This window comes from Dryobates pubescens, chromosome 2 (assembly GCF_014839835.1).
Source record: "Dryobates pubescens isolate bDryPub1 chromosome 2, bDryPub1.pri, whole genome shotgun sequence".
In the NCBI taxonomy this organism is placed as follows: domain Eukaryota; kingdom Metazoa; phylum Chordata; class Aves; order Piciformes; family Picidae; genus Dryobates; species Dryobates pubescens.
This window is the reverse complement of record NC_071613.1, coordinates 44,385,404-44,413,214: the sequence shown is the minus strand read 5'-3', so window position 1 is coordinate 44,413,214 and position 27,811 is coordinate 44,385,404. Positions and strand designations below refer to the sequence as shown.

Here is a 27,811-nt window from a genome sequence, read left to right as displayed (position 1 = left end):
CAAGGGACATTTTTAACCTGTTTTTAAAAGCGATCCAAAAGGTCGTTCATTTTCGGGCCGGGCTGCGCCATGCCCGGCCTCCCCGCGGGACGCCCTGGGGCATGGGGCAGCGCCGCGCACCCAGCGCCATCCCCAGGGAACTGCCCACAGCTCTCGGTTCACCTTTCTGAGACCCCTGCTGGCTGCGACCCACAGCACCCGTCAGGCAAGCGCGGGTCGGAGGTGGGGTAAAGCACCCAGAAGGCGCAAGGCCACCGGGAGGGGCAGCTCCACCCCGAGGTTCCTGCCCGCCCCGAGCGCTGCGAGGCGGGAGGGCGGACGGCTGCGCACAGTGCCCCCCCGCCCCCAAGATGGCGGCGCAGGCAGTGCCGGGGAGGCCCCGCCCCGCGGCCCCGCCGTACGCTGAGAGCGGGCGGAGGCAGCGGGAGCGCCGCAACATGGCGGCGTCTGGCAGCGGCGGCAGCCGGGCGGATAACGGCTACAGCAGTCAGCAGCAGCAGCCGCCGCGGCGGAGAAAAGGCCCAGGTGCCCTGGCCACGGCCTACCTCGTTATCTACAACGTGGTGATGACGGCGGGGTAAGGAGGCATGCGGGGGCCGCCGGCCGCGGCCGCTCGCGGGGGTCTCCCTGTCAGAGGCGCGTCTCCCGCCTGCACGCGGGCTCTCCTCGGCGTCCCGCGGCCCCTCGCCGTTCCGCCCGCCTCCCCGGGCAGGGGCTGCTGTCGTCCCTCAGGTCGCCGCCTTTCCTGGCACAGGCATAACTTTCCCTGCACCGGCCGTACCCACCCTGGCGGGGCGGCCGGGGGCCACCGCTGCCGCCTCTTACGGGCCCTCTGCTTGTGACCGGTTGGGGCTGCCCGCCTGCGCCGCGAGGCTCGGCGGAGCCCGTCGGAAGCGGCATCCCGCGGGAGCATCGCTCTGCACCTTGCCCAGCGGGTGGTAGCCCTGCCAGCGCAGCGGGGTCCGCTGGGACCGGCGGCGGCCGCGTGTGTGGCCGCACGCGCGTGTGTGCCCGTCGGGTGGCGCGGGGCCGGGCTGGCAGAGGGATCCTCTGCGCCGCAGGGAGCCGGGGTAGACAAACTCAGGAGGGCTTTGCGTCTGCCGCGCCCTTCCTCGTCCGTCCCAAGCCCCTCCGAGCACAGCCAGCCTGTGCCGTGCCTGCCCGAGCATCGGATGCAGATGCGTTGCTGTTCCCGTGCCCCTTGTGCTGTTTGTGGCCGTGCCTCACACTTTCAGTAACGCTAGGAACCCACATCCAAAAACCTTCCTGCTGCTTCATGCGAGAAAGGGGTGCTTTGCACGTAGCTGTAAAGTTGCTCTGCCTGCTTTCGCGTTGTTTTCCATCCTGTGCTACAACGACACCTCAGCGGTGAAGAAGCTTGGGTGCCTGACTCTTCCCCGGCGCGTCACTCCTGCACGGCCCGCGCCCGCCGAGACAGCAGCAGCTCCTGGGCTCCAGGTCGCCCAGGACCGGCCGAGCCCCCCTGCGGCACGTCCTCTTCCACTAGCGCCTTCCAAAACTAATTAAGCACAAGACCATGTTCTCAGGGAGCTGCTGTGTTTTGTAATAGACACCTTAATTTGCTCTGCAACTATTTTCTCATTCAAGTGATTATGTAGATCACTGTTCTCACCTTACCACGCCTGTGGACTCCAGCGCTTTGCGGTAGAGGTGCGCCTAGACGCAGGGAACTTCTCTGTAGCAGTAGTTAAGAAGGCAACACTGCTATCCTTCAGAGCCCTACGAGATTTCCCCATTAAACCTTTCAGTTGCTACAGACTGCTACAGCGCCTAGGCCTGCTTGATACTCTGCCCCTGCCTTGTGTAGCAATTTGAAGACCTGAACTATTTATTGCACACTCAAGTGTGGTCTTGGGCATAAAAATATCTGTAACAACAATTGAAGACTGTAAAATTGAGATAAAGGAAAGAGTGTCTGGAATCCAGCTAAATATAGAACTAGATTTGAAAGATTGAGGTTATTTAGGTGGGAGGACCCTGTAAGATGGGTCCCAAATGAGTGTGTTTTCCACTAGGTAAGTCCTAGCAGTTCAGGAGTCAGGCAAACAGATTAGTCTCACTATCTGGGGGAAAGATCCTGTATAAAATTAATATAGATATGATTTATTTCAATAAGGCAATTGGACATGATGTCTTTGCTGGTGACAGCTGGTGCTATATATGTGTGTGTATATATATGTATAAAATAGATGGAACTAAGGTAGGTGGAATGGGGGAGCTCAGGTCTGGCAAGGTGCTCGTTACACCCATTACCCAACAGACACATTACTTTAAAACAGACCTGCTAAGCAGGTTTATGACACAGTGGACTATTTGCAGGGTATTAGAGGACAATGATAGTTACCACCAGTTTGATAAAAATTAATCTTTTGCTTCAGAAATACTTAATTACTTGAGCAGTACAGGCAGTCAGGAGGTCTCCTCAATTTTGTTGTGTTGTCCATGCATAATGTTAAGGAGCTAACCTCTCTGAGCTCTTCTTAGTAGTAAAAGTACTTGCCTGTGCATTGAGCTGCTTGTACTTAATCCACTTAGGTTTATAAAAGATATCACAAACCTGAGAGGGAAATTGCGGTACAAACGGAGACCTTCTTTAAAGGTCCTGAAAGTTCTGGTTCCTCAGAATTAAATATGGAAAGAAATCCAAGAATTGGAAAAACTCAGAAATAAATTGCACAAATCCTTATTTAGATTTCTGTTGCCACACAAATTGTGACTGGCTTGCACCAGACTTAGAAAATCCCTGTCTGGGTTGGCATGTGGCTTATGGTGCTTTAACATGAGCTGCTGTTTTCTGGGCATGCTTGCAATGGGAAGATTGCTGATGTTTGGAGACCCCCCCGTAGGAATCCTGTGATCAGGGTTTATATCTCTGCGTGGTCACTCACTGTCATTCTTTGGGGCAAGTCACTGAGGGCACTGTTCAGATTTCACAGTACACAATGTCAAGCTTATTATCTTCCTTTTGAAAAGGTAGTTTTTCAGAAGCTGGTTGGTAGCTCAGTATGAGGAGTTTGAAACACAGCTGGTGGCAGTAATTAGTTACTGTCCCTGTGTTGACTGGGGTGCTCAGACTTAGTTTCTCAGACAATAGTCCTTTGGAAAGGGAATTGGGAAAACACTAAAACACCAAAAATGTGAAGGTGCCCAGGTGATGAAATGCTTCTGTAAAAGGACATAGGGTTTAAAAAGAAAATCTTTTTAAGTATGGATTTTGTTTTTGTTTCACAGAAAGGGGTTTTAAGCTGAAGCACACAATGTTTTTGTTGTGCAATAAGCAGGTGGAGTAAATGTTTTAAAATCATCTTTGTTAGCTTTATTGCAAATGGGTCAAGTGACAGCTGGAAATTCTAAACATAATTACTGTATTTACTTTGCATTTGTCTTGGCTTAACTAAAGAAAGCACACTGATTCTAAAAATTATAGATCTTATTTCTGACTTTATACTGCAGTGCTTGGATTTGTAATAATACAATGGCAGAACAGTAGAAAAAGTACATATACCTGTGGATCTCTAAGTAAAATTGCATACTCTAGCCATTTGGTTCACATTTTGGGTGTTTCCTTTCAGAAAAGGGACCAGTGTGACACAGCAAGGAGGAGCAAGGTTCTCAGCTGCACTTGTGCAGGTCTCTTTTGACCGTGGTTCAAAGCATTAAGCTGCATATTAAGCATTGCATCTTGCTTCTCTTGCATTCAGTCAAACTTTTTTTCTTGAGGCCTTGCAGTCATGCCTGACCTGGCATAGGAGGCTCATTCTGGAGGCGTAGGTGCAGCATAGAACTTAAACCCATGGTTGACTGAAGTGAGGGGGCCAGAAGTGAGAGGGCATGTTGTTGGAATTGAGTGTAAGTGTTTGATAAGCCACATTAAAATGCAATTACGTTTCTTATTTTTAGTCAAGTGCCCTAACTGACTAGTACTTCTGGGTGGAAGTAGCTGATGGTGCTATAAAGGATGACTTTCAAAAGGATTTCACTCAACAAGATAGATCTTTATATAATGGCTTTTGAATTTGCAAGGGTTCCTGTTATCAGTGTTGAGCAAAGAGCATTCTGGGTTATGAGTTTCACTGTCCACATTTTCAGTGACTGGCTGTCAGGAGTCAAAGTACATTTCCCCCTTTTCCAGGTGCATTCACTGTAACTCTGCTGTATTCCCTTACACAAATGGTGCAGAGCCTCAGTAAACTTTGCATAAGAAAACACTTCTTTGTAATTTTAAAGAGAAGTAAAGGGAATTAAACCAAGTGCCCAAGTATGAAGCTTGCTTATCAGGTTTGAGCAATTGAAAGTGAAAAACATTAATTGTGTGCTGTACTTGTTTTCCTTGGTTTGGGTTAGTCAAATAATGCCTGCATGGCAGTGGTATCTCCAGCTGGTGTATTGGCTAGACATCAGTGTCTAGGTCAGAGAAAGATGGAAAAACTAACTGACATCTTAGCTTCCATGTGGCAGTGGTGCTCTGTGCTGACCTTGTACACTTCTCAAGTTCATTTTTCAGCTGATTTTCCTTACTTTCACCTACTTCTATTCCATTTCCTCTAATCAAAGAGGGTGAACAACTATTCTGTAATCACAGAAGCAGGACAGAGGTACTAGAAACTTCTTACACAAACTCGTCACAGCTTTTAATGTTGTATGGATTAATACTCAGATCTGTATTAAATGCTTTTAGAAGGACGGTAAATGGAATGTGAAGAGCAGTCTGTCTGGAGTCAGCAGTCTGTCAGGGAAAGCAAAGATGAGCGAGGGGTTGAAGCTCCACTGGGAGCCATGTTCTTCACAAATCGCTTGGTTAAAGTGTGAACAGTTTGCAGTTGCAACCAAGAACTGGTGTCTTGTGCAACTTGAGAAATTGCTCAGTTTGGAAAGTGTCTCAACAAACCCAGAAGATTAGGAGAAGTGGAGAAACTTGACAGATAAGACCAGGGCAGCATCAACCTGTTCTTCTTTACCATTCTAAAAATGAATCAGTCAGTGTTGCAAGGGAGAGTCATTAATGAAATAGTGCCTACTGGTTTATTTCACACTGAAGTCCCAATGCTGATGCTTTCTTTGCAAGCAGTTATTTGGTGAATGTTTGTCTTGGTTTCACACGTCAGCATCAACTGAAATAATGTGTCACCACTGAAAAAAGGGAGGGCTTGTTTCTCTTCCTCCCACTCCTGCTTTTCTATGGTCTTCTGAGAAGCCCAGACACATGAAATCACTTCTTTTCAGTTGTTCTAACAAATGTTACAAACACAAACTTGGATGCCAGAGGTACTTACTGTTGACAAATCTGCACTTCACAGTGTATTTCAAACAATTAGTACATTTGGGGCAATATTTGTATGTACTTCATAATACCTAGGCTTATGTGGTACTTGTGCCTACTACACAGTAAATGAAGGTAATTTCTTCATCTTCCCTGTTAAAACACAGCTGCAGATTTCTTTTCCAAAGGATGAAAAAAGCTGTTGCATACTTAAGGGGCTTGCTATGTGTCTTCCACTGAGGTACAGCACTGTCAGCAGAGATGCTTGGTGATGGTTAGCACAAGCTTTATACTAGCACTTCTGAGTTTGGAGGGAGGTGGAGGTAAAGTAGGATGGCATTAAGAATAGCCATGGGCAGGGCAGTCTGGATGCGGCTGTCTATGAAAGGTTTGCGAACCACTAATGAGAATTCCCACTTACCATTGACTGACTGCCCCTTGTGTTTGCCACAAGCAGTTGGAAAATGAAGTTAACTGGAGATGCTGATTTTAAATAACCAAGTGTTTGGCCAGGGTATACCTACCTTAGTTCTGAGGTTGTGGGTAAACGCTGACTCTGGACACCTGTGGTAGTGAAAGATGTTACTGCATCAGTGAGGTCTAGAGGGAAAAGTTTTAGGGTTGCTTCCTAAATTACCTGAGGAGAGAATCATCAGGGTTAACAAGACATATTGCTTGTAGTATAGTTGCAGTTACATGGGCACTCCTTAAATGTGGCTAGGTATATTCATTGCTTAGAAAGGAAAGCTGAAACAGGATTCCTGTCTGGCTAGAAGGCTCAATTTTCTTGCAGTTACTTATCCTCAACTATTTATCATAAAATAGATGCTAGCAATTAACATGGATGGTCTGTCAGAAAGTCTAATTCTGAAACATTAAAATTAATACATTTTGAATCATGTTTGTCATAGTGTGTGATAAAAGATCTGTGACTAGTAGTAAATGATTTTCTGCTTAAACAAATTGTGATGCCAGCCTATTAAAAATTTCATTAACATCTTCCTTAATTAAATACAGCTCACTGAAAAATAAACTTGGACACTAAATATATTGATATCCTGTTAGTCCTGAAAGATGTTTTAAAAATGCATAATCTTTTCACTTCAGTGAATATGCAGAGAATCCCAAGTATTTCATACTCTTAGTGTTGCAGAGGGTAGGCAAAGTGGTACAATCTTTTAGGACAATTATATGTCTGTTGCTGTCTCAGATATCGAAAGGGGGATTAAGGACTTACTTGTATTTATGCTCTGCTTAATGCCTCCTTATCTTGTTTTCTGTCTTTCAGGTGGCTCGTTATTGCAGTTGGTCTAGTTCGAGCATACCTGGCTAAAGGTAGCTACCATAGCCTTTACTATTCAATAGAAAAACCCTTGAAATTCTTCCAGACTGGAGCTTTGCTTGAGGTAGGTGTAGTCTTCTTCCTTAGCATTACTAACATGTACATGACTGTTTTGTTTAGGGAGTATAACGCAGCCTTTGTGGAACAGTGCTTTTCAGTTGCATGTTTTTTCATTAGTGCTTATTGAGTGATTTGAAGGAAAACAAATGTGCCTCTCACAAATGCTGATTTCTACCTTTTAACAAGCAGTGAGGGAGCTCTCTGCCTGCTGTTTAGCTTGGGCAGCCCAGCTAAATGTTAAGCTTAATCTTTGAGCTACAAATCTTAAGCTTTTCTGATAGAGCTAAATATTTCTGAATTGCTTTGTTTGGAATGTTAGTGACTTTTAATTTTTCTTTTTGTTCTAGATTCTGCACTGTGCACTTGGTAAGCCTGCAAATTTTCAGTTCCATTACTTTTGTAGAAGATTGTGGTTTTAGCCATTAGCAGGGAAAATGTTATGGTCTATAACTTGCCAGACTTAATTCTTGCGTAACTCCTTTTTGCTTGAAGTGCATCCCAGTTCTTTACTGAACAAATTGGCAAGTTAAATCACAAAGTGGAAAATGGTGTGCCAGGTTTTCAGTTACTTGAGTTTCTGTCTTTATCTAGAGCCTTCCAATGCTACAAATCTTACAGCAGTTTATAAATGCTTTGCAGTAGATCATTGCTCTCCATCTCTACATCCCGTAATCTATTGTGCTAAGTTCTTTCCTCAAAAAAAGTAAATAAATATAATATAATATGGAATATAAATACATATATAAAAAATATAATATGGAATATAAAATCCTATAAAAATAACATTTCAAGTATTACAGCTTTGCCCAGCTCTGTGCAGCATGGGTATACATTGTAATATTAGGAAGAGAGAACCATTCTTTAGCCCAGATTCAGCTATTCTTTAATTGGACCTTTCTTGAGAGTAAGAATTACTTAAGATTTGATGAATCTTGTTAGCCTTTGCTGTGAGGCTTTGTTGTTTGGGGAGCAGGAACTCAGTTGGGAATACATGGCCTGGGGTCAGCAGCAGTGTTGTGGTTCAGTCATCTTGAAGAGCTCCATGTCTGAGTCACAGGATTGCATCTTGTTGGTCAGTCCTCATGTTCATAGAACAGATGAACTGTCATAGTCTCTGCAAGATTGAAAGCCACTGTGCTATAAAATGGAGCAGTGGCTGTCTGCAAACCTTTGCTTAATTCTGTTTTTTTCTAAACATTCCAGTCCTCACAAAGAGACAATCTTATGTTTAGGCAGTTGGTTTTGTGATTTTTAAGTATAAAGTTTGAGCTCCTATCTGAATGTTTGCTAGCTACTGTTTAAAGAGTAAGATGGCATTAAGGCTCCTAAGCTACAGCTTTTCACATACTATGCAAACAATTTGTATAGTGGAGAGTGTGTTAGATTGTAGGTTCATGTTGAATTCCTGTGAAAAAGTTGGAAAACTTGCACAAAATGTACAAAGTCATGTACATAACCATGTACATAAATTTGTCAGCAGAGGGCACTCGAATTCTGTATTTCATAAAGTAGTTCTGACCTTCCTGAATAACTCAGTTACTCTGAAAATGTTATTCTGTAAAGGGCAGTTTTCAGGCTGTGCACAGATCATGCTAAAAAATAAGTGAACATAGACACATGTACTCCTCAAATTAATGTAAAGCCTTCTCATAGTAAACTGTATGTATCTTGCAGTTGCCTATGCTGCCAAGGCAGTCCTTCCAATACTGTTTGCTTTTACTAAATCTCAATTACTGTTCTTGTTTTTCCAGAATAAACTACACTTATTTAAAAAAAAAGACAGAAATAAATAAAATATGAAATTTTTGAAGTCTTTTTTAACAAGTGGTAAGACAGACAAGTCTCAGGACCCTGGACAAAAAAGCTTGTGGATAAAATGCTATGTTGCCATTCTAAATCTATAATGCTGTGCTGTTTTCTTAAGGTAAACTTGTCTGCAGGTGCCAGTGTTTACTAGTACTAAATTTAAGGAGGAGTGTAGAAAAATTTAGAATCCATGTCCCCACAAATCAGGGGATAGCAGGAGAGAGTCCTGTGTTTCACCTTCCAGGCTGGTGCAGAACAGCAAACAAGACTGTACCAGCCTGTGTGTGCAAAGCTAATAGTGCTGGCTCAGATGATTTGAGGTGCGGGTCCATTTAGCCCGTGGTATCCTCAGTTGCACCATTTAATATTAGCAAAGAGAGCCATTAGTGGAGTGCTGCAGCATTTTACACCATTAGAATTCTATCTTTGTGTTTTCCCTAACACATTTTTACAAATATTTTTTTACTTTAAGTGCCTGTGGATGTATTTATTTACTTAGCTGACAAACGCTTCCATTAACAGAAATAAAGTGAGAGGGTTTTGCACAGCTGGATACACTGCTGCTCTCTGCTGTAGTCCTCCCAACTCTGGTACAAAGTTTCTATGCAAGAAAAAAACACTAAATTTGGAGATTCTTTGTGCCTGCTAAACTACTTGCTATAACTAGAGCTGTAATTTTGTCAGTAGATGAACTTAGCTGTGACAGGTGGCTGTGTGTATCAGCATAACTTTGCACATCATTTCAGTGGAACCTGAAATGTTATCATCTGTGAGACAGGTTTTTCAAAATAGGAAGATTAATAGGGGAATGTCTCTATCAAACATTGCTGCATGCCAAAGTTGCATTCTCAGTAAAGATTTAAAAAAAAATTCACAAGGAAGCTCTGCATGAAGACCAGAGGTAACAGGTAGCCCAGAGACTGAGAGGCTGAAGGACAGGCAAATAGGCAGTGAACACGCACAGAAGGCAGAACCCAAGCATGCATGGCATTAGAATAGAACAGAATTAACCAGGTTGGAAAAGACCTTAGAGATCATCGAGTCCAACCTATCCTCCAACACTATCTAATCAACTAAACCATGGCACCAAGCACCCCATCCAGTCTCTTCTTAAACACCTCCAGTGATGGCGACTCCACCATCTCCCTGGGCAGCCCATTCCAATGGCCAATCACTCTTTCTATGTAGAGCCTAAACCTCCCCTGATGCAGCTTGAGACTGTGTCCTCTTGTTCTGGTGCTGGTTGCCTGGGAGAAGAGACCAACCCCCACCTGGCTACAACCTTCCTTCAGGTAGTTGTAGACAGCAATAAGGTGTTCTCTGAGCCTCCTCTCCTCCAGGCTAAGCAACCCCAGCTCCCTCATCCTCTCCTCACAGGGCTATACTCCAAAGCCCTCCCCAGCTTTGTTGCCCTTCTCTGGACACATTCCAGCAACTCAACATCTTTCCTAAACTGAGGGGCCCAGAACTGGACTCATTAAGAGCATCTTCCTGGAGGAATTTGATATGGATAAGAGGTAATAGCAGCCACTAAAGTGTAGAAGCAGTACTAGTACAGGGAGTTTGTGAAGAGAATGGAGGAAAGCAAGAAGGCTTTGAGTACAAGCCCAGCCTACCGAATCACTACAGTGGTACTTCCTACTGTAGCAATGCTTACCAGTAACCCTCTGGTAAGCCTAAGGCTTCACTGGTTGATTTCACTTTAGTCTGCTCAGTGAGGAGTGATACACGGGCTCTGCTTAAGCTGTGCACACAGCCTGTTCTTGGTTGGGAGCTCACTGTGAGAGAGGCAGCACTTGTTGGGAGATGCAGGATTATCTGCTGGAGGTGAGAGGTTTAGTCCAGGTTCTGGAAGAGATGTGGACACTGCTTACTTGCTTCTTGGTTCTGGACCTAAGTAAACACATGTAGTGTTGTGTAAGTGATGACATGTTTTTAAAAATACCAAGTTTAAAACTGACCATGAGGTACCTTTTCAGTCCAATAAGTAAATAATTAGAGGAAAGTAAAGTTTACATAAATTCTAGCTGGTGAGTCACTGATCTTGGCATAGATTGGCATTGTCTTGACTATAATGAAAAACCTTGTTTGTCTACCTAGTCTTTTCAACTTATTTATAGATTCCTTTGCCAGAACATTAGCTTACTTTGCTTAGTAAGGGATGATCTAAATTGTGTAAAAAAGACCTCTTACAGGAGTGAGCAGTTAATGAGTACAGGTTGCTGGGCTTTATAGCAGCCCTTTGTGTTATGAGGAACAGAACAGTGCTGCTCTGAGGTTTTTACAACAGAAATTAGATTACGAACAATGCATAATAAAACTCAAGAGAACTGGGTTAGTAGGATTTTTCTTTCTTTTTACTCTGAAAGCAAGACTTACATGATGACTGGGACTGAAAATGACAAAATTTGGTTTTGGCTTTTCTCACTCCTTCAACTTTCCGCTTCAGTCCTCACATCTTTCTGATTGTCTTGCTTGCTGTGATGCGCTTTAGTTTTCGAAGCACTTTTCACTGTGTTTTAGGAGCTGCAACTGTTCTTGCATTTCTCTTCATCATGCCATGTGAAGAAAACTTTTTTTGTGCTGTGTAATTTAGAAATCTTCTATAATCTTGCAGTCTAAAACTGTTCCTGCATTGTCAGACCTGGATGTGTAGGATCCATTTAACGGCAGTTTAATCGGCACCTCAGAACTTGAACTTGCTTAGAGGACCCGGTGAACTCTGCTTCCTTGAGAAAAATCTTTAAATTGCTTTGTGGGGCTTTTTTTTTTGTTCATTTGTTTGGGTTTGTTTTTTTAAAGGTTGTATACCTTGGAAAGAACTTTGTGCTTTTAGGACACGGGCTAGATCAGTGTTTCTTCAACGCAGTTAAGAGTTTTTGCTTACTGATTTTTGGGAAATACTGTGCAAAACATCTCTCTTTCCTTAACTTTTTAAATCCCTGCAATGAGGAGCATTTTGACTATTTTAATCAAACACAGTTTATTTGAAAGGCTGTATCTCCAAAGCTGTTTGGCTGAAGTTATCCTGTTCATTTGTTTTGTGCATTAAGGAATGTGCTGCGATTGCAACGAGACCAATTACTTTTATTTGCATTTTGATGCACAAAACCTTGTCTGGGGATTGCATTACATTAGGCTGTATAAACACACCACAGGACAGATTTCATACTCTCAAATTTAAAAAAATAAAATAAAATAAAATAAAATTTAAATGCTTTCCTTCCAAAAATTTCAAATAATTGGACTTTGGCTTAGCTGTGTTTTCTTTCCCCACCCCTGCCTCCCACCCCCATAGTCAGGAATATTTGCTAATTGCAAAATATCTTCCAGGCATTGTTCCTTCTTCTGTTGTTCTGACTGCTTTCCAAGTGATGTCAAGGGTTTTCCTGACGTGGGCAGTAACACATAGTGTAAAAGAGGTAAGTTTGTAAGCCACTAAACAGAAAACTAATGACCCTTGCTGAAAAGCAAGTGTTGACTGCTGTCTTACTTGCCTTAAGTTGCATTCTGTTCATATCCCAACATGTGAAATTGTTTATGTGAGTTTTTGTGGATCAAAAGAAATAAAAACAAACCTGATGTCATCTCTTCTTGACAATCAAATGGTCTGAGGTGTGATTCTCTCACTGCAAGACATCTAGCTCCTGAAGGTTTTGCAGCTCTTACTGAAAGAGGTTCCAGTGTTTAATACGAAATCCAGAATTTGGGAGAGTGTTCTAGTGTTGATCTCGCTAGTGCCATAATTAATAGCAAAATACCCTCACTGCCCCCTTCTTTCATACAAAATTTGCTTTCTTTACTGTGACATGTGGAAGCTCTCCCTCAACTGTTTGTGCATAGCAGTGCCTGGATGTTATCCATTGTCGCTCTCCAGGGTAATCTTCCCTCTGTCCTTCATTCATTTTTCTTACGTTCAAGCATAGATGGGTTTGGGAGCTTGAGTGTTTTTTATCATTACTTACTATACCACTTATTGTTGTACTCTATACAGATCTCTGCAGAATCTTTTGAAAGCAGTCTTATTTGAAAATTACTCCTGACAGCTTTTTTTACATCTGAACATGCTTTAATTGATACATACCATGCTGACTGACTCGCTCATGTCATGTGAATACCTTGTAGTAGCCCAGATACTGTTGCATCTGTGCTGTTAACTTAGCCAGCTGGTATTACTGGTTTTCTTCTTGCTAAAGAACATCTTGATACCACCAACAGCATGGCTGCTTGAAATAACTGATGGTCATCTGTTGTCATTATATGCATCAGGTCTTTCATGACTTGACATGGAGAATGTCTTAAGGAGCTTGTCCCATTACCAAGCCTTTGGGGAAGTTGATTTTTCTCTTCCGTACTCCAAACCCGTTATTAGAGTGTCCATCCACATGGAGAATGCCATAACTCGCTGTAGTTCATGCTGATTAACAACTCTTTCTGCTGTTACCATATTTGTTCCTGTGGAGCCTTAGTTTCCTGTGATTTGAAGCGGAGGATTGTCACTTTTCTCAAACTCAGAATTTTGTAAATACTTTCTGATGGATTTCACTTTCAGTGCAAGCAAATGTATTCCAACCTCTTGTGGGAGTAAATACTGGGTTTTGAACCAAAAAAAAAAAAAACCCCAACCAACCAAAATCTAATCTCAAGATATTTGATTTTCAGTGTGTGTTTAAAATATTTTAAACATGTCTGTAGTTGTGCTTGTTTACCTGTGTAATGTTGGGGGACCTGGTGCTTTGTAAAGGACAGCAATAATCTGGTCTTATGAATTTCTCTCATGGTGTTGTGTTAACCCAAATGTTAAGAGTTGGATTGCATGGATTATAATTACTCCATGTCTTGTCTGTTAGACATCAAAGGGGAAGCCTGTAAAAATAATTGTGGGTTTGAAACTTGTGCCTACATTCTCACTAGAGGGAAAAAAAAAACAGCAAAAGGGGAGAAAAAGTGAGCAACAAGTGAGTTTAGCCTGACATTCCATTTCTAAAAAGTATTTTTCTAACAAAGATTCTGTCCACAATAATACACACGGGGGGGTTCCTCACATTTGCATTTGTGGCCTTTTGGTTAAAGTCTTGCTGGAGACTCTATAGAGACTGTATAGTTTGTTACTCTTTAACATCTTAGGAAGTGGGCATATGAATGGTAAGAGTAAGGAATCCTGTGATGAGTTTTTCATCTGTGACTGAGAGCAAATCAATGAAGAGGCAATATTCTGACCACTCCCCTTGCCCTCAACCAGACAGCATGCAGTCTCACCTAGGGAGATGTATTGAAAGTGTCATGAGTGTTCTACTTTTTCTAAAGGGCTGTCTGCACAAGTGAGCTCCATGGTGAAGTCCAGGATTATGTTCTCACACAGCTTTATGGAACTTGTAAGCTATGCAGTTGCATGATGAGGTTCTTGTACAATAAAATGCAGCTTTCCTCTTTAACTTTTTGAGTGAGACTTGTTCAGTATCTTGCTTTTCCAGACTGTTTTAATATATAATATAGTTAAAAGAAGAAACGTGTATTGCATCCCTCTTTTCTGTCAGAGTACACTTCTAGATATGTGATGTGATTTGAAGCATGCTTCTTGCCACTAACATGTTTGTGCTTTTTGTTGAATTTAGTGCTGATGTGTTAAATTCATTATGAAATTATTTATAATAAATGTTAAAGCATGGTGAATGTTAAAGCACTGCACACTTTGGGTAGCAATGAGATTCCTCTTACCTCCATCAGATCAGTAGCTATTAACTGAGTGGAAGAGGGCCTGGCATTGTTTTGTCATTACATTGGGAAGGGATCAGTTTAGTGAATTTTACTGTTTTTCCTACAAAGGAAGGAAGAGGATGAGCAGGCTGGTGTGAAGGGCTAGAAGAAAGCAGGCACAGGAGGTGGTGTCCTTCAGTTTGAAGTTTAATTTGTGTGAACAGTGAGGTCATCTAGTGACATCATGGCAGGCCTTCATGGAGTTCTGTTCTGATAGATAATTCCATACCTTGTTCTGATGGGTAATTAAAGATGGTGTCAGCAGTGATTTAATGCTTACCAAACTTGGTTCAGTAGCAGATAAGTATAGTATTTTAAAGGATCCTTTCTAAAACACAGACAAAAGACGTGGTGGAAAGACAGCACATACAGCGTATTGAACTGGTAATCAAGTGTCTAGTATCTCAAGCTGTGAATGAAGGAATACCATCTTGACTTATGATGCTTAAGTTGTGGTTAAAAGATTTCCATGCTGGAAAGTTCAGAACTCTAAATGGGTGAGTGCAGTTGAAAAAACAGCACTCACCCATTTACATCACAGCTTTACATCAATGTAAAATTAGTGTACTACTGTGTAACACAAATACTGGTCAGGCTCTTTGGGTTTTTAATTAATGTACCAGTGAACCAGTGCTCTGGGGGGGAGACATGCTGTTGCATCATTACAGTTGCACAGTGCTGCTGATTTTACTCTAATGCACTGGATTGCTTAATTATGTGTTTAGCTGAATTTTTTTGTGAACACTTTGTTGTGCTCTTTAAAATGCAGATATCTGTAGAATTTCCCTTTTCATGCATAAGGAGAACAGTAAAAACCTCTCCGGCTTTATTATGTCAATTCCCAATTTTCATCATTGCAGCTTAAAAGGCTCAAGGTTCTCTGATATTTCTACCAACATTGTCTGCAATTCATAGTATTGAAGATAATCTAAAATATTTTCAGGACCCTCTTTGATGCCAAATTGGTTTGAACTGAAACATCCCCAAAATTATGCCTGCACTATGACCCTTTTTAAGGCAGTTGGGGAAATAAGTTGTATGTAAAGCATACAACTTTGACTTCATCTAACACCTCCTTCAAAGACCAGCATGAAAAAGTAGAGGAAGAAAATATGAGTTCTGAGGACAGCTTAGTGGTTTATGAAAGGTCTACTGTTTATTGTCCATACTATCCCTTTTATCCTCAGCTTGGAAGAGGAGTGATACAAATGCAGCAGTAACAGTGCTTAAATGACTAAGACTCCTGTAAATCATCTCCCAGGGGTTTTGTAGTGTTCATTTCAGACGTCTTCATTGGAAAAATTATCCATCCTTGAGGAGATGTTCTAATAGTGACAGATTTCAGACAGATCTGTTGGTATACAAGAAACATACTACTTAATGATGAGCTGTGGAATGTAGTTAAAACATGATGATAAAATACAAAGTAGTCTTCCTTACTGCATGGAATGGAACTATTTGAAAACTGTGTAGGTCACTTCTGCAAGAAAACTAACCACCAATTTCAAGTGTTGTTCTCCCTTATATAGGGACACAAGCTAAGATATAATTGGTGATTTGTTGTTGTTGTTTGTTTGTGTAGTTGTTTTTTTGGGGTTTTGGTTTTGTTTTGTTGTTTTGGGGTAGTTTTTTGGGTGGGGGAATGTTGTTTGGGTTTTTGTTTATTTTGGTTGGGGTTTTTTGTTAAGTGACCATAACAGGGTTGTGTGCATGTGTGTTGTGTAATAGTGTGAACTGTTTTATTAACATCTAAACACAATTATGGTATTAAAAGTAGGTAGGAAAGGCTAGACCTGAGAAGGCAGGGTTGCAGAAGTCCTGTGGTAGAACGTAATTGTGACTGCTGGATTTTCTACATGTATCATTTGCAGTTAGCCTTGCAGTTTCTTGTCCTTGGGTGCTAAAATTTTTTACTGATTTCTATAGTTAGGGAAACAAGTGTGCTTTCAAAGCAGAGGTTGAAGCCTGTAACTCACAGGTCTAGATGAATTCAGTAAGCTGCTACTCCTGATTTGACCAGAAGGTGCAGCTCTGGAGTGCTTGTGAAGAATGTTGCTCCTTGGAACAGCATCGTCTGTGAAGTCCTGTTAACGTTTCTGTGCTGAGTACTAGGTCTAGCTTATAAATCAGGCTTCAGACAGGATTAGAATCTTGTAGCAGTGTAAAAATAGATTTGGTCTCTTCTCTGAAAATCTTCAAATAGGTTTTGGATTTTGTTCTATGATGATGTAAGGGAGATTAAGCAAAATATTGGTTTCGTGTGGAAGAAGGACAAGTTGCATTTGCTGCAAAATGTAATAAAAGTGACTTGAAATGCTACACACAGCAGAATATAGGTTACCAGCAACTTCTTCCCAGATATCCTGAGAGTCCTCTATGAATCATTCTGGGTTCTGTAGTCTGTGAAAGAAAGCTTTTTAAGGGTAATCCTCATGAGTTATGTGTTGTTTTTTTGAATACACAAACACACAATTACTCCCCTCCTATTAAAAAGTTTTTGAGTATGTATTTTCTTACTCCTTTTTTGTTTTGTACATGTACTTTGCCCAAGATGAATAGAGTGTACCACCCACTCCTGCTAACTTCCTTTTCAGTTTTCAAAAGTTGGAAAAAAAAGAAAATGTGAGCCCTTGGGGTTGAGCTCTTTTTGTTCCCACAGTCCACTGAATTTGGTCTCAAGGTACTCATACATCTGAGAATTCTGTTGAAGGGAAGGAGGGGGAGGGCTGCATAAAAATATTTGTTCTCTCTGGAGTTTGTAGTACAGATATGTGACCCCATATACTACCTCATGACTGTTATTCCATCTAAAAGTTGAACCTGATGATTATGCTCCTAAATCTAATAATTAACTTTTAAAATACATGCTTCTGAAGGTTGGCCTTCAGGGAGAAACGCTGATTCAGTGTTGTGTGTGTCTGAAACAGAAGCTTTAGGAGGTGTAAAGCAGTAAAATATAATAATGCCTTCTCTCCTCCCAGCCTGTAATCTGGTGTTAGCTGTTGTGCTGCAGCTCAAAATTAGGACCCAGTTTCTCATCTGCAGAGAGAGGAAAACAGTGTTTCTACTCAGAAGTACCATGGAATAGGATCAGAATACGAAATTAAACCAGATGTCGAGTGATAGACCGGTATGTTAGCATCCTTGCTGCACTAGGAAGCAATCACAGGACTGGAATAGAAGCTGATACTATACAGGAATGGGAAGATTTATGAGCTGTTCTCAGCATTTCAGGGCTTTCTTGTACAGATTTACCATGCACAGAATGGGAGATCTTAACTTCTGATCACCAAGCAGAGCTTTCTTAAGCAACTTGAAAAATCTGAAGCATGATAAGAAGAGGTTTTTACTGTTGTTACTAATACTACTTTCAAGCTCATTCTTGGAGTCTGTTATCTAAAATATTGCAGTAAAGCAACCCAGGAAAGTTATTTCTTTAAGGTTTCTGTGGGTATAGTGAGTAATTGGTAATGCTTGAATTTGTACTGAGCTTTTTCTTTCTTACAGGTACAAACTGAAGACAGTGTCCTGTTGTTTGTTGTGGCCTGGACAATCACTGAGATAATCCGCTACTCCTTTTATACTTTTAGCTTGTTAAACCATCTTCCTTATCTCATCAAATGGGCCAGGTAGGTGGCATCATAGAAAACAGAACCCTAAAGCACTGATGCAAGAGGGCTGTTTGTCTTGTAAAACAGTTGCTGTACAAATGATTCGATTCTGCCTTGGGATGGTTGCCCTGCTTGTGAATGTGACTTCCTAGCTGCTTTTCTGTGTTAAAAAAAATAAATTATTACATTGTAAGTGGAACAAGTAGTTTTCCAGAACTCAGACCCATTTACAAAGTGATTGTGTTTATCAGAAATTGTCATTTATCAGTAAGGGGTATCAGTAAGAAAGCTGACATTTAACAGTAACCCTTGAATCCAGAGGCAATACTGGAAACGATCTGTGAGCTCTTTGATTACTATCAGCTGCGTTTGCCCCCATTTCAATCCTATAATGACCTCTACCAAAGCATTCAGAAATCAAAGTAAACAAAGTCTCTGTGAGGGAATAGTTGTAAAGGCAGTTTTTAGGCTCTCAGAGGTAATCTTTAAATAATTCAGGCTGCCAGTTTGAATACATATCTTGCAATAACATTCGTATTTTCAAATAAGAACTATGGGAAATAAGCCCTGAGAATGTAAAATTCAGATGTCCATAATAGCATTTAACAAATACTTATTTCAGAGTTTGTCAGAACTTTACATCCTTTCTGTAAATGTTTTGTTCTAGGTACACTTTATTTATAATACTGTATCCAATGGGAGTCTCAGGCGAATTACTCACAATATATGCTGCGTTACCCTTCGTCAGGCAGTCTGGCTTGTATTCCATTAGTTTACCTAACAAGTACAATTTTTCTTTTGACTACTACACATTCCTGATTCTGGTTATGATCTCTTACATTCCAAGTAAGTATGAGTTTGTTTATGTGTTGTCTTTTTTCAAAACTTAAAAGCTGTAACAGAGAAACTAGTAGCTATGGGATTAACATACTTATGGCTAATTTTGTAAAGTGAATTTTGAAAGTTAGCTAAAGACAAGAACTCAAGAGTTAAAGCTGCAAGGATTGCTTTCTACCAAACCTACAAAACAGTAATACATGATTTTTCTCTTACACTTGAAATATAGAATATTTGTGATGGTACTTTGCAAATGTTGACTTTTTCATTAACACCCCCCCCCCCCCTGTATTTACAATATTTAGGAGAACAAAGTACAGACCAGCTTCTTAGAACTCAGGGCTCTCTTATCAGGAATAAGAACATTGCTTTTGTATTAGTGGGTAGAGAACCATTTCTGTTGAATTAGCTTCAACTGATAATTTCTGGTTGATACTTCTATAGATGGAATGAAGATCTCGCTTTACTGCTTCAGAATGGGGAACAGAAACACAGGAGCCTTTAGCAAATTTACATGTGCAAATAATGCCTAACGTGCAGAATAATAGAGTGGTGATGTTGCTGCTGTTAGCTATCTCTGCAGCTGTCTTTATATGAAGCTTGTTGTTTGTGCAGAATGAGAAACCACATTCAAAGATTTAAGTTTCTGTAGTGTACCTGTCTGACAAGTGCTTAGACTGTCAGTGAACCACCTGGTAATTCTGACATTAAGGTTCATAACTTTTTTTTCCTAGCTGTTCTTTACAAAACCCTTTTCATGGATTTGCTGATTCTTGTCCCCCGCCCCGCTCCCAAAAATGATGTTACTAACTCTGAGCAGCCTGAATAATATCTGTTGTTTTAGTCAAAACAACCACAAGTAGTAATTACTTTTTCTGTAGTAGCTAGATCACAGCTGACAAGCCATGTGGGAGGGAACCCAAATTGAGCCCAAGTGACAATTTTAGCCTGCTTTCTTCATTAAAATTGCAGTCTCTTAAATGAGCTATTTTCTGTGTATCCATTCTAATTTGCTGGATGTGTAACTAAAATACTGTCTTTTAAAAATTTATTATTTCTTTAATTCTTTAAAAATTATTTCTTTAATTATTGTTGTGAATTGTTAAGTCTGAGAACCAGCTGCTTGGACTCAGCAGTCTTAGGTGCATGAAAGTATTTCTGTGGGATTCCTGAGATTCGAGAGAAGCAGTGTTCATTGCAGACACTACACCATAGTGCAGTTAAGCATTTGTAAAAGCTACCTGTTGCAGGAGTTGTGCCTTCTGAACCCACTGAAGAACTTGGGAGCTTTGTGAATGTTAATATCACAAGGAACGCAAGCTTTGAAAACTGACATTAAAAATTCGATTTATGTGTTCTTGATAATTACATTTTGTCATTTCACTTTAAATCTCTAGTTTAGTATTTGTCTGTCAGATCTGACATCTTGCTAGAAAAGAAATCATTAAATTCTTTGCATATAACAGATCCCCTTGACTTAAACTTCTAATGGAGAAATGATGTGGCTCTGTTCTTTGCCTCTGGACAGCTGTGTAAGCTGGACGCCAGCTTAACACTGGTGGAGTGAATTGGGATAGAGAAGAAACAATCAGGAAATTAAATACAGGGTTGAGAAAGCAAAGAGAAAATGTTGACCTGAAAAAAAAAACACAAACAAGTGGAACACAAATTGGGCAGACTTTAGACTGTGTTTATGATGAGCACTTTGCATGAGCAGCATATCATTTGGGTGGATGCTGTCCTTCCTTAAATCTCTTATGGTTCACAAAGGTTTAGTGTCTCATGGCAATTTTAGCTTTTGCTGTTTTGTATGTGTGTTTTCTATCCCCTAAGTAGATTTTCTGCAAATACACTTTAATGTGGGCCTAGAAATAGGAGGAGAAAAAGCTTTGCATGGAGGAGGAAGACCGAAGAGATGGAAGAGACACCTGTTTGTGTAAAGTTCCGTAGATTCTGAAAAGTCAGCGCTAGAATTAGGAGAAATTAAATGTTCTTTTGGAAGGATTTTTCCTTCCTGCAGCGTAATTTCTTTATATTGTGTGTGTGCAGTTCAGGAAAATTCTGTCATGCTCCTTTTGTAGATGCAGAGTTAAATAAGGCATTTTGCATACTCTAGGGAAAAATCAGTAGTGCCCAAACCCTAGGGACAACGTCACTTGGTCTCTTTCAAGAGTAAAAGGTAGTAGGTGACTTGAGCAGAAAGTGGATAAGCACGTTTTCTTTTACTAGAGTATGGGTGACCTTGAACATGTGACTGTGCATCTTATATTGACATGTAAGCCTCAAGTCATACTTTATTTACTTAAGTCTGTTTTCTTTTCAGTCTTTCCTCAGCTGTATTTTCATATGCTACATCAGAGGCGAAAGGTGCTCTCCCACACTGAAGAACACAAGAAGTCAGAGTAATTTCAACACTTTTTCAGAACTTTTCAAACATCAAAATGCTGCAGATTTTCAATACCCAGCACATTTATAGAAAGTATACCAAGATAAAATAAGTCAGAGGTAAAAGACCAGTGATGAGCAAAAATATCTGATAAACCTGATTTCACTGAAATTCCACAACGTAAAACATTTAAATAATTTATAGCTTGCAGTGCTTCAGAAAACTTTTAATCTTTCTATGCCTTGGCATTTAGCCTTTTCCTTAAATGATGTGCTAAATGGTTTTCACTTACTTCTAAATGCCTGGAGGTTACAGTATGAGTGGTGAAGTTGTACCCACTGAATGCTTGAATTTGGAGTATATTACTGATACCTCTTATTTTTTTTGAAGTGCTTGACTGCATGCCAGAAACTGTCTGTATTGCTGTGAAAGCAAGTAATATGCTCTGGATTTTGTCAGAGACTCCAGTGGAGAAGGTAATGTGGGCAAAGTGCTTGAATAGAGAAAGGTAGGTTGTGTATTTAAAAGGTGATGGGAACAACAGTAGGAAACCTGTTATGGGAAATGAGGGGTGGTTCTGTAGAAATCTAAACAGTAAGGCATCTGACCAGAGCATGTTCTCTGAAGATCTTGTTCAAGATGACTACCCAAGCCCTAATGTTAATTCAGAAGCTGTCATGCTTATTTGAAACACTAGAAGTCCAAGTACTGCATCCCTGGATACTTTAAGTACTAAAAAATTACTAAATATTTCTGTATTAAATATTTCTAGGGATATCAGTAATGAATCTAAACAATATAAGGAGGTAGGTCACCCAGAAACAGGTGCAGTTCTCCCTTTTTTTACTTTAAATTATCATCTCTAATCACTGTCTACTATCTCAGTGATACTCATCTTTCAGTGTTGAGGACTATTTGGTCTACTGTGGAATCATTTGAGGGCCTTGTTCCTCAACCTAACTTTTCTTAAGTGACTAATGTGTATCACTGTGGTACATCCAAGCTGGCAGTTCCAGGCACTGAGCTTCTGAAATGTTGCAAAGTCATAAGCTCCTTCCCTGAAAGCAGATTATCTTGTGTGTTACGTGCTGCTTCTGCAGATTGGACAAGCCTTCCCTCATCTATTCTTACGGAAGAGCTGAGGTTTATAGAAGTTAAATTCTCCTAGGTGCTCTCTGTGGGTTCTCAGGCTAATCCTTCCCTTGGGAATGTAGAACAGAAAATGAAAGAACCAAGAAAACCTTATGGTGAGCTGGGAAGCACTAGTGCTTGTGTGAGCAGTGCCCCAGGTCATGAACTAACTGTTGATGGAAGGCAGGGGGTGGAGAATGGAAGGGACAGAGAACATGGAAATGAATTCAATGAATTCAATGAATTCAAGCAAAGATGAGGAAATACAGGTTCTGACCTTGGCTGTGTTTGGAATTGATAGTTGAATAGTCCTATCTTCACCCAGTCAGAGCCACTGAACAACAACGCGAGGGCTTCTTTTGACTTCCATCTTGTAACGTGATCATTTAATACATAAACGAGATGTGATCACTGCCATGGTACATGTAATACTAGTTCTGTGCTGTGCCTGCCAGCACCTTCCCTTGGACATGGCCCATATCTGTGTCCCTGTTACTTGTACTTGACACACAGCAGCTTTCCCTAAACATAGCCTGCAAGTACTAAGGGCACAGGCTCTCTGTTCCAGCACTTGGAGAGCTGGATTTCCAGTTATTTTGCTCTATGTTTGTCAGACCTATATTTAAAAAAAAAAAAGAGCTTTGTGTTTTTCAGTAGTTTCCTTTGGCTTCATCAGAAAGTCTGACTGAATTTTCCTAGCACTCAGTAACACACATAACACCTTTCCTGTTCAACACAAACAGGACTATTGTAAGCAGGGAGAAGTTAAGAATAATGGTCTTTGCTTCTATTTTAAACCTTTCAGAAGAGTTATTGGCTATAATCAAATGCTATGGCCATAGAGAACCTCAAAGTGGCTTTGCATTCAAAGATGCAGCAATTTCACTTCTCTGTTGGCTTATGTAATGCTTTGCTGTAATGATCAGAGAAATGTTGCATTAAACTGAACTCAGTGTTCAAAAATGTGAACTTCCACCTCAGAACAAAACATCTCCTTTTGCTTATACTTACTATCAAAGGAGTTAGCATCTCTGTCATCTGAAAGATCTGGTTTCCTGATGTACTCAGCTTACTGGATATTGTTGATGCTCAGCTCCTGAACTTCTCTTGATTTGATTTCAGTGTCCAATAAAAGATTTGTTGGTCCAATTTGGAAAAAAAGGAAAGAAAAAGGCTGTGAAGTATTCCTATAGAAAACAAATCCATAGCTCTGTCAGTGAGGAGGACGTTGTACAGATCTGCATTAGATAGCATTGGCACTACAGAAAAGCAGAGAGCACTGCCAGTAGGTAAAATACTTATGCAACCAGTGTCTTGACTGAATAAGCTCTAGTATGGAATATTTAATTTAAAATATTAGTTTACCACACAAATGCAAATAAACTACAGGCTTTCAAAAGAAAATTGAGTTACTTTTCATTTTAAAAGAAGAACTGGCTTTGATAGTTAAATATTATTAGCAAAGTTGATTTAAAAACTATATTCTGAAGTATGAACTTGCAGTTAGTACATACAAAAATTACACCTCTTCAGCTTGCAGTGTCTTTTCAAGTTCAACTTCCATGGAAAACACTGGAAGATGATCTCGGGTAAGCACTGTAGTGTGATGTTTGGGTTTTTCCCTAATACTAACTTTGGTCACATGTTGGGTTTTTTTCTTCCTCATAAAATAAGAACAAATTGCCCCTCATCTGTGACTGAAATTGTAATGTGGTTTGTGTGAACTTCATAATAGAAGCTTTGATTAGTACTCTTTGTCACAGTCCAGAGGGGTCCCCGCCGCTCCCAGATTATTTACTTGGCTCGCATGTTTTCTGTCAGCTTCACCACACTTGTGCAGCAGACGTGTTTTCTGCCTTGGTAGCCTGTATGTTGTGTTGGTTGTTGTATGACTGGTTCAATCAACAGTACTTTTACGTTCTACCATGCTGGCTTTGTCCAAGTTAGTTATTTCCTTCTAAAAGACCAAGGTTCTTACCAGTGTATAGTTTACAACTGGAACTGTAGAAATGTTCATATTGTAAATTACAGCAAGATGCAGGTTACAGTGCAGGTAAATTGTAATTTTTCACAATGTGATGTTTCTATCAAAGTTTTTTATTATTATTATTATTTATCAGTAGGAAGGTTGGCATTTGTGTGGACCAATCTGCAGTGTCATTTTAAAACCTATCTTTCAGCTTCAAATTTTCATGAGTATGCATCAAATCATACATTTTGATGTATATTTATGTCAGTGAAATTTGGGTGAAAACAGCCATTTTTGTATTTTTTTCTATGTTGTGAAGAACAAAACTGTAATTTTATAAGTGATTCACTAAGATTATTATAAGTTACATGTATTTTTTGTATATTTAGGAATCTGGTATTACCTGGAGCTCTGAAAGATTAAGCATAGACTTTTTATGCATGATTGGAAGATATTTCTACTTGATAATGCAGTGAAATGGTTTGTTTGCTAAACTACTAGTCCATGTTGTTGCCTTGTGAAATTGATTCTGTGCTCTCTGCCTGGACTTGGCCTACTGATCAGTGATACTAATTGCTATAATCCAAATAAAATAATTCTGGACACAACGTGTTGCGTCGTTACTGGTTGACCAAAAGCAGATACTTCATGGATGTGAACGAGAGCGATGTTTATGTTCACTTGTATACAATGTGTACCTTACAATTTACAAGGGTTTGGGGTTTTTTATTGCTTACATAACTTCTGAGGTCAAACAAACCAGTTAATGCTATCTAACTTGATACCGTTACGAATGCTCTGCTTGTCACTTTTAAAAGAGGTATTCATAACGATGTGTTAACTATTAACATTCAAACTCAAAACTTCCTGGAGGATCCTCAGGTGAACACGAGCTCTTTGTTCCCCTGTTGTTATCTGTACTCTGGATGGTGATGGTTTTCTACAAAACCCAAATTGTTTGAGTATTATAAATACAGTGGAATGCTTAACTAATGCAACAGAATATTTCAAGAGTTCAATTACTAAATATAATATGTCTGCTACCACGGCAACGTTCACAGCATTTTTAACAGTTCCTGAGAGAGATTTAAATACTGTGTCTAGATGCCATTAATGCTCATAAATAACAAGTTATAATCCTCTAATAGGAACTGAGTAGTGCTTGCAGAGTGAGTGCTGCTATTCTAGGCATATGCTTGTCATAAGATTGGACAGCTACAGTGATTTTTTTGTTTTACTTGCAGACAGGATGAAATAATGTTGTCATGGCCAGCATTAGCACATGTCCTACGCATGATAGCTGTGAGTTAGCACTGTCGTGTAATTCAAAACTTTCCTTTGAAATGTTATGTTGTGAAGAGTGGTGCTGAGTTCGGTTCATGCCTTAGAATAACTTATTACTGGTCATTGGTTTTATCTTTGCATTTTTAAAAGCAGTATGTGTGGAAGCAATTCTAGTCACCTAGGGCAAAATGAAAAATGTGTTCGTAAGCAAATTGTTTTCACAGTAGCATTTAAGGCTCCTCTTAAAGCCTCAGCTGTTCCTGACATAAGACTTGAGGAAGGATCTGTGCTGCTGTGCTGAGTATGAAATAAAAAGATGTGAATGTCTGCCTTACAGTTTCATTTGGTATGGACTTAGCTTTTCTAGAGTTAAGACTGATTCAAGCCACCCAGCTGCCTGGAATTTCCATTCAGTATCACATGGCTTTTAAAAACTCTATTTCCCATCTTGTAAACAACCACTCTTCCACACTTGTCAAAAGGCTTTTAATATTGTAGTGTCAGATTTAATGAAGGTTCTGTGGAGATTTCTGGAGTTTACCTTACAACATTTGGAATTAAAAATGTGAATTCCAGAATAAGAGATGAGACTTCCAGAATAATACTTTTTTTGACAGATGTGAAAGATCCAGAAGCCCTTTTTGTATTCACATTAGTGTTGGACATGAGTATTGTTAGGGGTGTTTTTCCTTTGATGTGATGACACTGATAATGTACTAATATTAAAGAAAGAGATGCGATGTTATGTTATTGTCAATAATACCGGCAGATTGAGAGAGGTGATTCTGCCACTTTGGTCTGGTTAGACCTCACCTGAAGTACTGCGTCCAGCTATGCAGCCCTCAACACAGGAAGGACATGGACCTGGTGGAGCAGGTCCAGAAGAGGGCCATGAAAATGATCAGGGGGCTCGAACACTTCTGCTACAAGGACAGGCTGAGGGAGCCTGGGGTTGTGCAGCAGCCTGGAGAAGAGAAGACTCCAGGGAGACCTCATGGCATCCTTCCAGCACCTGAAGGGGGCTACAAGAAGGCTGGAGACTATTTACAAAGACCGGTAGTGATAGGATGAGGAGCAATGGTTTGAAATAAGATTGGATTTTAGGAACAAGTTCTCTACCATGAGGGTTGTGGAACGCTGGACCAGGTTGCCCAGGGAGGTAGTTGAGGCCCCATCCTTGGAGAAATTCAAGGACAGGCTTGACAATTCTCTGAGCCACCTGATCTAATGGAGGATGGACTAGATGACCTTCCAAACCCAACCATTTTATGATTATATCTTGGTTTTTTCCTAGTGTTTTAAGTAGAGGCATATTATTTCAGTCTTCCACTATAAAAGCATAATTGATGCTACTTTTAGAAACATTTCCATGTCTAGTTCTGCTTCCACAAACTGTCACAACAAGCTGCCTCTCTGTAGATTAAATTAATTCTGTATAGCTCATACATAGACACTTTTACATTAACTGGTACTACATGAGGATGCTATTATTGGGAAGTAAGTTTGGAATATTTTGCAGAGGCTTTTTCAGCTGAATTGTGAATACTGAATTGCATTTTGTGCTTTTTGAATCCTGCTTCAAAGAGTCTGTACACCATTCTGCAAACTTGTTAGCACTAATCAGTGTGTTTAAAACATACTAGTGGCATTTTCTAGGTTGAACAGTTGAACTCACAGAATCATATGTGTGGTGTAATCTACATTCAGCCTCCTGGATACTACAGTGGGTTAGTCTAATTCCAAAAACTCAAGTGATGATCTGAAGAAAATACACAGGCATTTCAGGTACTGTCTTTAAAATTAGTTGTAAGTTGACCCATTTGGTCCTTCTGCATCTAGCATGTCTACAAAAATACTCAGTTGAGAGGCTATAGGAAGTGGAGAGCCCTTTGATCAGTCTAACATTAGGCTGCTTTTATGAAATGAGGGTGCCTTCTACATCTTCAGGTAAAATATGACTTCACTTACTATATAAGAAACAGATACTGAGTGCTGGCCCTGGTCTTCTCCATTAAATGGCTGGCAGTAAGGTGAGGTTGAAGAGGAGGAACAATACAGAGCATTGTGCTTCCCAAAGAATTTTTGGGAATTGAGCAACCATTAAAATTCCTTTTTGATTTTGGTATCCAGTAGTGGTGGTGTTTTGGAGGGGAGGGTTGGCTTTTGGGTTGGTTTTGGTTGGTTTTTTTCAGGGTTTTTTTTTGTATAAGGCAGAGTAACAGCACTTAATGGAAATGTCAATGTTTTGTCTGGTGTCCTGATAGCCTTTCATTCACTATGATTATGAGGAACTGGATACACTGGTTTAGGTACCCTATTTTAATCTTCTGCTCCTGTGCATAAACTA

General features: G+C 40.3%; 1 protein-coding gene across 1 annotated transcript; it reads left to right on the top strand.

The window, feature by feature from the left end:
* Positions 1-393: 393 nt before the first annotated feature.
* HACD2 (3-hydroxyacyl-CoA dehydratase 2) lies at positions 394-22,432 on the top strand. The gene is made up of 7 exons (XM_054176415.1): positions 394-577; positions 6,570-6,687; positions 7,031-7,049; positions 11,823-11,911; positions 17,754-17,875; positions 18,525-18,703; positions 21,018-22,432. Exons 1-7 carry the CDS (start codon positions 438-440, stop codon positions 21,098-21,100), a joined length of 750 nt encoding a protein of 249 aa, XP_054032390.1. The 5' UTR covers positions 394-437; the 3' UTR covers positions 21,101-22,432.
* The last annotated feature ends 5,379 nt before the right edge of the window (positions 22,433-27,811 follow it).